Here is a 13080-nt window from a genome sequence, read left to right as displayed (position 1 = left end):
ATAAGAAACCAAACAATTGAATTAATGCTTACTTGTAGTTTGTGAGGCGATATATGGGCTTATAGAAGAAACATGGAAGAGTTTAATAAAAAGAATACACAGTAAGAACATTTTTAGAACAACACAGAGGTGTCACAACATTCTTAAAACCCACCATAAAGAGTCTTATCAGAATTAAACTTTGGAAACTTTACAGTCAATTCTAAGATACCTTATATCCCAGACCAAGCTGATAAATGGCAAAGATCTGAGCAGCATTGAGAGCCTCACTAAAAAGGTAAACAGACGTCATTTGCCCACAAAACACCCGATTGGCATCTGCTGTTTCTGAAGAACCCAGGAAACATTTGTCAAATGTCTGAAAATGAAACAGAACCCCGTAACAGGGCTTAATGTATGCTACACAAGCAAATTATCTAAAGAATATACATATTATCAGGGAATATTATTTTTACATAAACATGCATTTGAGGGTCTCAGCAGAAACAAATTTTAAGTTCTGAGATGTATAAAAGCAGAATCTACTCCTCTACCGAAAAGTTATTAATTTTATTTCAATATTTTTTAAAAATGCATAAAATGGGGAGGTTTATTAATAAAATGGCAAAGGATATCTATTTAATCCATCAAGATTATCAACTATAGATATTAGTACACAGAGATTACTTACATCACTGGTGTTGACAAACCATGTTATTTCTGCATAAGATGCCAGTTCCCCATTCACATAACATCGAAGTTCACTATTCTTCCAGCGGTTATAGATGTGCACTATAGTAACCATATACCACTAAACAATAAGAAAACAATTGATAAAATTCTATAGACTCCAAGTAGCTTAAGCATTAAAGTGGGGCATAGTAGAACAAATTCAACTATTTATGTCAATTAAATTAACATTGAAAGATTTATTTTAAGTTTAAAAGATTAAGTCATTGGTGAGTTTTCTTGCATAGCTATGTCAAAGGATAATATGCCATTTTTTCCACAAAAAGTAGACACAGAAGCTTAAAAGATATTTATGGCATAGAACTCAAAAAATCTTCATGACAATGCTGAACCAAATTTACACTGAAACCACTGTGTAAATAAGTTTTAAGTTGGGTTACTCTTAGCATAATGGACTACTGCAAATGTTGTCATTCCAAAGAGCAAGGATGGCTCCAGACTAAAGACTTTTAAAGGCTGTGCATGTCAAATTACCACAAACAGAATCCATATTTACAGCAAGGGATTACTGATAAGAAATTCCTGAGGAGGCCTGTTCTCCCACAAAATGTTTACACCAGTTGCTCCAGAAACATTAGCAGAATATCTAATTGAAGAAGGAAACATTTTCAACATAGCGTAATACTACTTAATAGGCAAGCAAGCCTTATACATCAATAATAAAATCAACTCATATTTTAATTCTTACATTTAAAAAAGATACATAGAATAAAACAGCAAATGCAAGGAGACTATTTTCTAGACAACCTGAGTGAACATAAAGTATCACATTCTTTCAAGAATGAATCTGTTGTTCTCCCACATGTAAGACCACCAAACTCCTATTAATGGTCCTAGCTTGATTAGGAAAACAAAATGTGGGTTAGTAATCATGCTTTCTTAAATAACACTGCATTTGTCCACATCAAGTAAGTAATGACATAAAAGGGAGCCTTAGAAAAACCCTTGAGGAAAAGGACAAGAGAATGTCTGGAGGTGGGAGAAAACACAGTATAAACAGAGAAGGAAAAAATCACAAGCCTAGTAACTTTCAAGCTGCATATATGTACTAAGAGTTCTCAGAGAACTCACACAAGTCTCACAAATTCATAAAACTTCTGATAAACTGCATTTTCTAGCTCTTTCTTGTACATTTCATAACTAAAATTGAAAATAAATAAGAATTCAGAACACAAATTTGTTTTGCTCTTTGTAACTGTTCTTATACAGAAAGACCAGCCTAATCAATAGCTATAACACTTCCCCTAGGCTACATTTTTAAATTCATGAAAACTGTTTGAAAGATTTTATTATTTTTACTCACCTTTTGTGGCTTGAAATCAAATTTTACACAATGCTGGAAACCTTTTCCCTTTGATTTTATGGATGTTACAATCAGGCAGCCTCCAACGAAGTGCGCAGAATAACCAAGTCCTTTGTTTGTTCGAAAACTAACAAATTAGAACAAAATCAGCACATACACAGGTGGAAGCAGAAATCATTGAACAATTAATAGAAATTGAACATCAGAAATAGAGTTTTATATAATACTCACCAATATAAGTAAGGCTTATCCTTATCCACATTGATATTATTTACAGGATCCATTCTTAGCCAAGTGTGGAAAGTAAACCCATTCTGGTACGGCCACTTGGCTATAGGAGGTAAGGCAATAGCCTAAAGAAAGCAAAAAGTTATTCATGTGGAAAGATCAACATCACATAGTAAGAGTATACAGCTTAAGATATATACTACAAATGTATACTGATATACAGATACACACTACAAATGCGTACAGTTTCTCTATACTAAAAAAAATCTGGCCTAACTTCTGTGCTTTTTGTACCCCATTGTTAAAATATTTATTTAATATAAATATTTTAAAACTGGTCTTTATATCTCAAAGAATATTATTAATAGTAACCTACATTTCAAAAATTAAATGCTTTAGTGGAAACCTTACAGCATAAAAACTCCTCAAAATGCAAATTCAACTTGATTTGGTTTTGTGGTAACCTGACAGAATAATCAGATTTATGAACCTATTTTCACATAGTGTTGGTATTCAGGAAAGTAACTGATTATGAAAAGAATTTGGCCACAAAAAGAGACTTATATACATTTCACTTAACAGATCCTTTTCTCTCTTGAAACTCACGTCTATGTAGCCTTCCAGTTAGAATATGACAGACTTACAAACTTCCTTAAAAGAAAGGTAGTACAATCCCCACCAGCCAAAATCTTCATATCAAACACTACGTTTATGTTAGCTCAAAAGCTCTTACGTTATAAACTGTGTGGCAGGGCCCTTTGTTTCAAACAGTTGGGTTTGATTGTGTGGGGGGTTTTGTTTGGTTGTTTTTTTTTTTTTTACCATTGCTATTAACTTTCCACTGTTTTGCTGCACAGATTTGCAATACACACTTCAACTAAGACTGCTATAACCTCTGATCAAAGTTGCTGTCCAGATAATCAATACCAATGAACAAAAAACATCAAAGAACTTGAGTGTCGCCAGACTCCTTATTATGCTCCCACGCTCCATCCAGCTATCCCTGTCCCAACAAAACGCTATAAATCCTTCTCTATACCAGCTAACTAATCAGTCTGCATGTCATTGAGCCCAACTTTTGGGAACTGGTAGCACTATCATTTGGTTTAACTCACAATGGATCTTGGAGCAATTATATTAAATATTTAATTTCTTAAGTATTTCTTAAGACTTTCTTAAGACTTCTTAATTTAAAAATATATAAGAATATTCACATTAAGGTTACTGAGGCACCCCAATATCGCATACAGTTCAAGCATTCAACACAATTATTAGAAGTTAAATACAAAAACAGTACATGAATAGCCAAAAGGAACAAAAACATGTCTGTCTATTGCCAAGTTCTGTTGCATGTGATAAACATATAACTGCAGAAGCATTTTTCTAGTAGTCTGCATTTTTCAGTCTCAGGTTTTCATTCCAAAAAAATTCATTATGTCATCAAGTTGGTGAAATTTAATCTCAAGCCACTGAGGCAGAAAGGTAATGGCTTTATGTGAAGAAAACTGGAAAGAGTCATCTGATAAATCTTACTCAAATCTTATTCTAAATTAAGCATGAAACTATAAACATACTATTTCATCCTACAATTTTAGGAGCAAAAGTGTTGATATACTTAAATTCGTACAGAAGATTCTGCACATCATTTTCCAACTACCTCTTTAGTATCAAATTCTTTTTCAAGTGAACACCATAGAACTTAAAAATGAATCAGTCACCTGAACAATTATGAAAAGACTAATCATTGTTAAATTTAATCCTCTGGCAGTATTATTTAACCTATACACGTCTAGGATCCACATTTTCTCAGAGAATTCTTATAAGCAATATATGTTATTCACATCATCTGATCATTAAAAGAACCAACAAATGGTGCAGTATGGCCACTTTTAGTTCAACACTTTCTGTGGTTTCCCTAGCAAAGGTTTCTAGATGTAAGGCTGTATTGGGTTTGCATGGCAAGGCTTTGGTAGCAGGGGGGCTACGGGGGTGGCTTCTGTGAGAAGATGCCAGAAGCTTCCCCCATGTCCAATACAGCCAATGCCAGCCTGCTCCAAGACAGGCCCGCTGCTGGCCAAAGCTGAGCCAATCAGCAAGGGTGGTAGCACCTTTGCGATAACATATTTAAACATATTTAAGAAAGGGGAAAAAACTGCTGCGCAACAGCAGATGGAAGGGAGGAGTGAGAATATGCGACAGAAACAGCCCTGCAGACACCAAGATCAGTGAAGAAGGAAGCGGAGGAGGTGCTCCAGGCACCGGAGCCGAGATTTCCCTGCAGCCCGTGGTGAAGACCATGGTGAGGCAGGCTGTCCCCCTGCAGCCCATGGAGGTCCATGGTGGCGCAGATATCCACCTGCAGCCCATGGAGGACCCCATGCCAGAGCAGGTGGATGCACCCAAAGGAGGCTGTGACCCCATGGGAAGCCCTTGCTGGAGCAGGCTCCTGGCAGGACCTGTGACCCATGAAGAGGAACCCACGCTGGAGCAGGTTTGCTGGCAGGACTCGTGACCTCGTGGAGGACCCATGCTGGAACAGTCTGTTCCTGAAGGACTGCACCCCATGGGAAGGACCCACATTGGAGAAGTTCATGGAGGACTATCTCTGATGCGTGGGACTCCATGCTGGAGCAGGGGCAGAGTGTGAGGAGGAAGGAGCAACAAAGATAACGTGTGATGAACTGACTGCAACCCCCATTCCCCGTCCCCCTGTGCCATTCGGGGAGAGGAGGTAGAGAAATCAGGAGTGAAGTTGAGCCCAGGAAGAAGGGAGGGGTGGGGGGAAGGTGTTTTAAGATTTGTTTTTATTTCTCATTACCCTACTCTGATTTGATTGGTAATAAATTAAACTAATTTCCCCAAGTTGAGTCTGTTTCACTCGTGATGGTAATTGGTGAGTGATCTCCCTGTCCTTATCTCGACCCACGAGTCTTTCGTTATATTTTCTCTCCCCTGTCCAGCTGAGGAGGTGGAGTGATAGAGCAGCTTTGGTGGCACTTGGTGTCCAGCCAAGGTCAAATCACCACAAAGCCACTCTCACACATTCTGGATACTAACACAAGCACCATTCCCACAGAAACACAGGAGTGAAAAGCAGGCAGATTCTCCTTGCAACAAGATTTAACTGAATTAGTTGGGGGGGGGGAAGCCTCATTTATATCCATTTATATCCACTCTTCATGTAATAGTATTTGTCCTTCTATAGTGATAATGCACATTTATTATAAGCATGATTTATTTAGGCATAATGTAGATGTCAGGCAGAGAAAAAAATTTGGTTAAAACTCTACATCTATGACAATGACAGATGAGACAAAAGAACATCACAAATTAAAATAATTAATGGCCATAATAGAACAACAAATGAACAAACACTAGACTTAAAATATCTACATACTGCAGCACTTTTTCCTGGAAAGTTGAAGAAGGCATCAGGTCCATACTTCTGAGGCATGTGTTTTAACACAGACAGTAACTTCCCAGCATGTGGTGGCTGACAAAGAGAGTTATTACACTTGTAAATAAATAAAACACACCTATAAGAAAGAAAAGACTATACACACAAAAAATGAATTTTGACACATTTTAAAGCTTTGCACATGGTTGAGTAATACTCTGCTAAGACACTTAGTACTTTCAATAAACAACATTAACAAAGAGTCATGGATACCTTCACACAATACGCAGTAGGTGCACTGAAATACAACTAATTGGATAACTAAATTAAGAACTTAAAGGCCATAGCCACTTTCATCCAGCATAAACTAAACCAACCCTGAATGTTGGTTCCTCCCTCTATCTATTCATTCCCATCAGTGCTACCGTTTGTGTGGATTTGCAGTGAGCTGAAGAAAATTAACTGATCCAGCTGAAAACTAATTTAGGAAAAACAAATGCAAACCAGTTTTCAGTTACAGCTGTTTTGGATTGTGGCTGCATGAAACCTGTGCCAGCACAAGGGAGATGGGGAATACCTAGCAAAAGGGAGAGGGAGGATCAGCAGACAGGACTACTTTCATCAGGACTACAGTCATATACTAGATTAAAGTGTCTTTGGTTACATATATCCCTTCATGTAAATCCATGGAGAAAGATTCAAGTCTCAAGGGCAGTTCGGAGCACCTAAACTGAGTGCTCAGGTAGTGAGAATAGTTAACGCTTCCCCACCACCAGTCTAATTCTACATTGACTTTGTTATAAAACTCAGCAACTATAAACTCCAAATCAAGCATACGAGCTCACAACAACAGAAGTACAGCAAATACTGGTCATAGTGACAGAACAATTTTGTGCGTCTTCTTTTACCACTTCATAACTTTCCAGTAGATCTATTTTTAAACTACGATTTTACACTTCTGATCTTTTCCTGAAAGTGCCCTTTTTCCCCTCTTGTAAGCAGCCACCCTCTGAAAACTAAGCATTGCGTGATCCGTTACAAGTATTTCAAATGTACCAAAATTATAGTCAGGTGCTTCATGAATCTGAATTAAAACTGAGGAGGAAACATTGAGAACTGCTTAGATGTCTTCAGCACTATAGAATTCAACCAGGTAATTTGTGTTGTAGCCAAACACTTTGTATCTTTACAGCACTGCTGATTTTAAGATTTATGGAGTTGTGCGACTCCTTAGCAATGCAACTGTGGCATTTTTCTCTTCCTTTCCTCTATATTTAGTCTTTAATAAAGAAAGGAAATTAAATGCAAATAGCAGAGAGACAGGAAATGAAAAAGTTAGTTACAGAGACAACTTTAATTCATCTATGGTTAAATATACTCTGTATGTTCAATTATGAAGTTTAAACTTCCTGTTAAGTTTAGAGTATTTTTATTTGCGCAAGTTAAGATCTCCAGAGTTATTTAAAATTTGCTATATTATTTGCGTATACTACCTTATATATTGAATACTTTTTTTTAGATTATTTGAAGTGGACAGAGACACTGCTACCTTTTCTCTACACTAAGCAGAGTATTTAGGAGCTGTAACAGGAGCTGAATTACAGCTCCTGTTAGTAACAGGAGCTGAATTAAAATTCAAAGCAGGTAAAACCATTGTTAAAATAGTTTCCAATTCCAGCAAAACAACAATTTTGTGTTAAAGAATTCTTTATCTGGTGGTCTCTACAACATACAAATTTTTACTTTAGGGAAGGAGGTTCTCAACAGTAAAAGGAGACCCTCTTCTCTCTTTCTAGTTCACACAGGAACAGGAGAAAATACATGATACAATTTTTCAGCTGGAGCTTATTTCCTTCAGTTCAATTTCTGCCACAAATTCTCACTTCCCTAACTAGACAAATTTTTTCAATCTTCAGGTAAAGAAGAACAATGTGAAAATAGGAGCACACTGAACTGCCCATGTAGACATTTTTTGTTTATTTTTCTCTTGTCTCTTCAGAAAAAGTTTTAGTCCTTTTCCCTTCAATTTCACATAACTGGAATTACAAAAATAAAAACATGTACATAAAAACACTTGCTTAGAGTCACCATATTATTCCCAGGTGTTCAAAAAGACCAATCCAGTCCACAGATCCAGGAGGAAATTTAATTTCATCACTATTCTACTCTCTGTATTTTAATTGCTTGCAAGTAAAATGATTCATTGATATAATACCAGAAAGCATCCTGTATTTCTTGGTACATTTAAAATTTGTTTATTATAAAGGTTATCAAACAGCCTTTTAACTTGTGAACATTAGGAAAAATATGGCAACACTACAAAAATGGTTTCCGTTTTGTGTTTTCTTTTACCCATCTCCCTTTTTCTCCTTGAAGCTTGCTGAAGAATAATTTTAGCTCTCGAACTGTCAAGTTATAGCTAGCCAACACACCCAGCATATCCACTAAGAGATCTGAAAAGGAAAAGAACAGTAATATAGTTGCTTAATAAAAATGCAATGTCAAATTTATATCACTTAATTAATAAATGTTTCAATGAGATTTTACATAAAAGAAATACAGTTCGAGTGAAAACTGTACCTGCAATCATGTTGTCAGCTCTATCGATCCTCTTGAGCACTTGTTCAACAAGTCCCACTTCTGTGCATGCTTGTAGATTGCGTATACTTTTCTTCAAGATTGCTGTAAACATGCTCCACACCTCAGCCTGGCAGGTGATGTCACACTTGTCCAGCAATTCTACCATGCAAGTGATGCCCTCTCCTTCTTGGATGATAAAGTTCATTTCCAAGTCAAACTGGCCCCCAACAAGCTTTCAGACAAAAGATCAAAAAAACCTTAAGACAATTGTATCAAAGTACCATTCCATGTTTAAAGTTATTCATTCTGCAAGAAGAAAGCTATCAAAGACATAAGCTAAAAAAAACATAATGAGGCCAATTTCAATATATCAAGTCTTATTCTTCCTCTGTTTCAAGTTCTGTTGAGTAACTTAAACAAAGGTGCTCCTAAGATGTCACCTACTATCAGACAATTGCTGCAGAAGAACATTTGGGTAGCTTAAGATACAGATGTCCTGAGCTGCACCACACAGCTGAAAAGTGAAAAGACGATGTGAGCATTCCAAAACAGGTGAGAGAGACAAGTCAGCTAAGATACCTTAAATGGCCTGGAGTGGCCCCAAAAGCTTTCCTTAGCATGTGCTTAACCCTTCTCAAATAAGAAGGGTTATTTGAGGTTATATTGCCCTTCTTATTCTCAAATAAGAAGGGCAATTCTAGCCAAAAGGAGCTGATGCATATCAGCTGATGCATATCAGCTGATGCATATCCACCCCACCCCCCCCACCCCCCCCCCCGGGGGGAAGGCAGCAGCTCAGAGGAGGAGAGTGAATGGAAGCGAGTCCACGCTCGTGGCAGCAGGCGAAGGCCCTCCCTGCCCACCTCACCTCCCCAGGTGCCTCTGTACAACAGGTATGAGGCCCTGGAGGTGGCAGGCCAGTCAATGGAGGATGGGGATGACAGTCCATCTACACGAGAGGTGTCGCCCAGATCAGAATAACGTACCTCTCGTATTAACACCACCTCCACAAGGAAGAGAAGACGGGTTATAGTTGTGGGTGACTCCCTTCTGAGGGGAACCGAGGGTCCGATATGCCGGGCGGACCCTCCTCTTAGGGAAGTCTGCTGCCTCCCTGGGGCCCAGGTGAAGGATGTCATGAGGGTACTCCCTAGCCTGGTACAGCCCTCGGACTATTACCCCCTACTGCTCTTCCATGTGGGGGGCGATGAAGCTGCAACATGAAGTCCTAAGGCAATCAAAAGAGACTTCAGAGCCTTGGGACGGCTAGTAAGGGACTCTGGAGCACAGGTTATTTTCTCCTCTCTCCTTCCAGTTGTGGGCAGTGACACAAGAAGGAACAGAGACACCCAATCTATTAACGCGTGACTCCATGGCTGGTGTCATCACCATGGATTTGGTTTTTTTGACAATGGGATGGCCTACACAGCACTGGGTTTGCTGGCGTCTGATGGGATTCATCTTTCTCAAAGGGGAAAGAGAATCTTTGCTCAGGAACTTGTGGGGCTCATCGACAGAGCTTTAAACTAGACTCAAAGGGGGAGGGGGATAATATCAGGCTTGCCCGAGGGAAGCTGAGGGACGACATGCCATGGTTAGAGGGAGCAGGTGCCAGCAAGGGCACTCGGCCTGTGTCTCCGAGATGTGCGGGGTACGCTGGGGCACAGCCAAAGTCAAACAGAGCTGAGCTAGGGGATACTGAGGCAATAGGAGCCAAGAGGGAAACACCAGTGAAACACCTCAAAGCACACAAGGGGTGTTCTTCTATGAAGCAAACACGGACGACAGCCCAGCTGAAGTGCCTCTACACCAATGCACGCAGCATGGACAACAAGCAGGAGGAGTTGGAAGCCATTGTACATCAGGAAAACTATGATATGGTTGCCATCACGGAAACGTGGTGGGATGACTCACACAACTGGAGTGCAGTGATGGATGGCTATAAACTGTTCAGGAGGGACAGGCGAGGCAGGAGAGGTGGTGGGGTAGCCCTGTATGTTAGGGAGTGTCTGGATAGTTTAGAGCTTAATGATGGTGACGATAGGGTGGAGTGTCTATGGGTAAGAATCAGGGGGAAGGCCAACAAATCACATATTGTGGTGGGAGTCTGTTACAGACCCCCCAACCAGGATGATGAGGCAGATGAACTATTCTATAAGCAGCTGGGAGAAGCCTCATGATCACTAGCCCTTGTTCTTGTGGGGGACTTCAACCTGCCGGATGTCTGCTGGAAATACAATACAGCAGAGAGGAAACAGTCTAGGAGGTTCCTAGAGCATGCAGCAGATAACTTCCTGACACAGCTGGTGAGCGAGCCACCTGGGGAAGGTGCCCTGCTGGACCTCTTGTCCACGAACAGAGAAGGACTTGTGAGCCATGTGATGGTTGGAGGCTGTCTTGGGCAGAGTGATCACGAAATGATAGAGTTTTTGATACGTGGAGAAGCGGCGAGGGGGGTCAGCAGAACTGCCACCTTAGACTTCCAGAGGGCAGTCTTTGGCCTGTTTAGGAGCCTGGTCAACAGAAACCCCTGGGAGGCAGCCCTAAAGGGCAAAGGAGTCCAGGAAGGCTGGACATTCTTTAAGGAGGAAGTCCTAAAGGCACAAGAGCAGGCTGTCCCCAGGTGCCAAAAGACGAGCCGGCGGGGAAGACCACCAGCCTGGCTGACTAGAGAGCTGTGGCTTGAACTCAGGAAAAAGAGAAGAGTCTATGACCTCTGGAAGAAGGGGCAGGCAACTCAGGAGGACTACAAAGGTGTAGCAAGGCTGTGCAGGGAGGAAATTAGAAGGGCCAAAGCTGAGCTAGAGCTCAATCTGGCTGCTGCTGCTGTAAAAGACAACAAAAAACACTTCTTCAAATACATTAGCAGCAAAAGGAGAGCTAAGGAGAATCTCCAGCCCCTAGTAGACGGGGGAGGAAACACAGTGACCAAGGATGAGGAAAAGGCTGAGGTACTTAATGCCTTCTTTGCCTCAGTCTTTAATAGCAGGGCCAATTGTTCTCTGGGTACCCAGCCCCTGGAGTTGGAAGGTAGGGACGGGGACCAGAATGGAGCCCCCATAATCCAGGGGGAAATGGTTAGTAACCTGCTGCACCACTTAGACACTCACAAGTCTATGGGGCCTGATGGGATCCACCCGAGAGTACTGAAGGAACTGGCAGATATGCTCACCAAGCCCCTTTCCATCATTTACCAGCAGTCCTGGCTAACTGGGGAGGTCCCTGCTAACTGGAGATTAGCAAATGTGACACCCATCTTCAAGAAGGTCCAGAAGGAGGATCTGGGGAACTACAGGCCTGTCAGCCTGACCTCGGTGCCGGGGAAGCTGATGGAGCAGATCATCCTGAGTGCTATGACACGGCATATAGAGAATAACCAAGGGATCAAGCCCAGCCAGCATGGGTTCAGGAAAGGCAGGTCCTGCTTGACCAACCTGATCTCCTTCTACAACAAGGTGACCCGTCTAGTGGATGAGGGAAAGGCTGTGGATGTTGTATATCTAGACTTCAGTAAAGCCTTTGACATGGTTTCCCACAGCATTCTCCTGGAGAAACTGGCTGCTCGTGGCTTGGACGGGCGTACTCTTCGCTGGGTAAAGAACTGGCTGGACGGCCGGGCCCAAAGAGTGGTGGTGAATGGAGTTTACTCCAGTTGGCGGCCGGTCACAAGCGGTGTTCCCCAGGGCTCTGTGTTGGGGCCAGTTCTGTTTAACATCTTTATCAATGATCTGGATGAAGGGATCGAGCGCACCCTCAGTAAGTTTGCAGATGACACCAAGTTGTGTGGGAGTGTTGATCTGCTTGAGGGTAGGCAGGCTCTGCAGAGGGACCTGGACAGGCTGGATCGATGGGCCGGGGTCAATTGTATGAGGTTTAACAAGGCCAAGTGCAAGGTCCTGCACTTGGGCCACAGCAACCCCATGCAACGCTACAGGCTTGGGGAAGAGTGGCTGGAAAGCTGCCTGGCAGAGAAGGACCTGGGGGTGTTGGTTGACAGCTGCCTGAATATGAGCCAGCAGTGTGCCCAGGCGGCCAAGAAAGCCAATGGCATCCTGGCTTGTATCAGAAATAGCATGGCCAGCAGGACTAGGGCAGTGATCGTGCCCCTGTACTCGGCACTGGTGAGGCCGCACCTCGAATCCTGTGTTCATTTTTTAACACAGGGTCCCCCACTACAAGAGAGACATTGAGGTGCTGGAGCGTGTCCTGAGAAGGGCAACAAAGCTGGTGAAGGGTCTGGACCAGAAGTCTGATGAGGAGCGGCTGAGGGAACTGGGGTTGTTTAGCCTGGAGAAAAGGAGGCTGAGGGGAGACCTTATTGCTCTCTACAGCTACCTGAAAGGAGGTTGTAGAGAGGTGGGGGTTGGTCTCTTCTCCCAGGTAACAAGTGACAGGACAAGAGGAAATGGCCTCAAGTTGCACCAGGGGAGGTTTAGACTGGATATTAGGAAATTTTTCTTCACTGAGAGGGTTATCAAGCATTGGAACAGGCTGCCCAGGGAAGTAGTTGAGTCACCATCCCTGGAGGTATTTAAAGGACGTTTGGTTGAGGTGCTTAGGGACATGGTATAGTGGTGGTCTTGGTAGTGTTAGGTTTACGATTGGACTCAATGATCTTAAAGGTTTTTTCCAACCTATACGATTCTGTGATTCTGTGATATCAGAAATATTACCACTTATAAACACTTAAAAGTCATCCCTGAGATACTGAATAAAGCTAGTTAAGTATTAACTGTCAGTTTCATTAGTAGCCACAAGTACTACAAGGAAGCAAAGGCTTGCTATATTTGCATGAATGTGAAACAGCAGCACTGTTTGAAGCCTTTGACTCTGCTTTGGCTAA

General features: G+C 41.7%; 1 protein-coding gene across 7 annotated transcripts in view; it reads right to left on the bottom strand.

Moving 5' to 3' along the window:
* Positions 1–13080, bottom strand: part of LRBA (LPS responsive beige-like anchor protein) — a 434320-nt gene that overhangs the window by 373054 nt on the left and 48186 nt on the right. For all 7 annotated transcript variants that reach the window (XR_012775615.1, XM_075500920.1, XM_075500925.1 and 4 more), the window contains exons 3-9: positions 8238–8469; positions 8010–8110; positions 5658–5753; positions 2264–2385; positions 2033–2159; positions 671–790; positions 212–358 (exon numbers count right to left, since the gene is read on the bottom strand). Coding sequence is in view for 6 of the 7 variants with exons in the window: in XM_075500920.1 (XP_075357035.1) it covers positions 212–358; positions 671–790; positions 2033–2159; positions 2264–2385; positions 5658–5753; positions 8010–8110; positions 8238–8469 (945 nt within the window). In the remaining variant the exon portion in view is untranslated. The remainder of the gene's footprint in view (positions 1–211; positions 359–670; positions 791–2032; positions 2160–2263; positions 2386–5657; positions 5754–8009; positions 8111–8237; positions 8470–13080) is intronic.

Source organism: Mycteria americana, chromosome 4 (assembly GCF_035582795.1).
Source record: "Mycteria americana isolate JAX WOST 10 ecotype Jacksonville Zoo and Gardens chromosome 4, USCA_MyAme_1.0, whole genome shotgun sequence".
Lineage (NCBI taxonomy): Eukaryota > Metazoa > Chordata > Aves > Ciconiiformes > Ciconiidae > Mycteria > Mycteria americana.
This window is presented reverse-complemented; position numbering and strand designations above follow the sequence as displayed.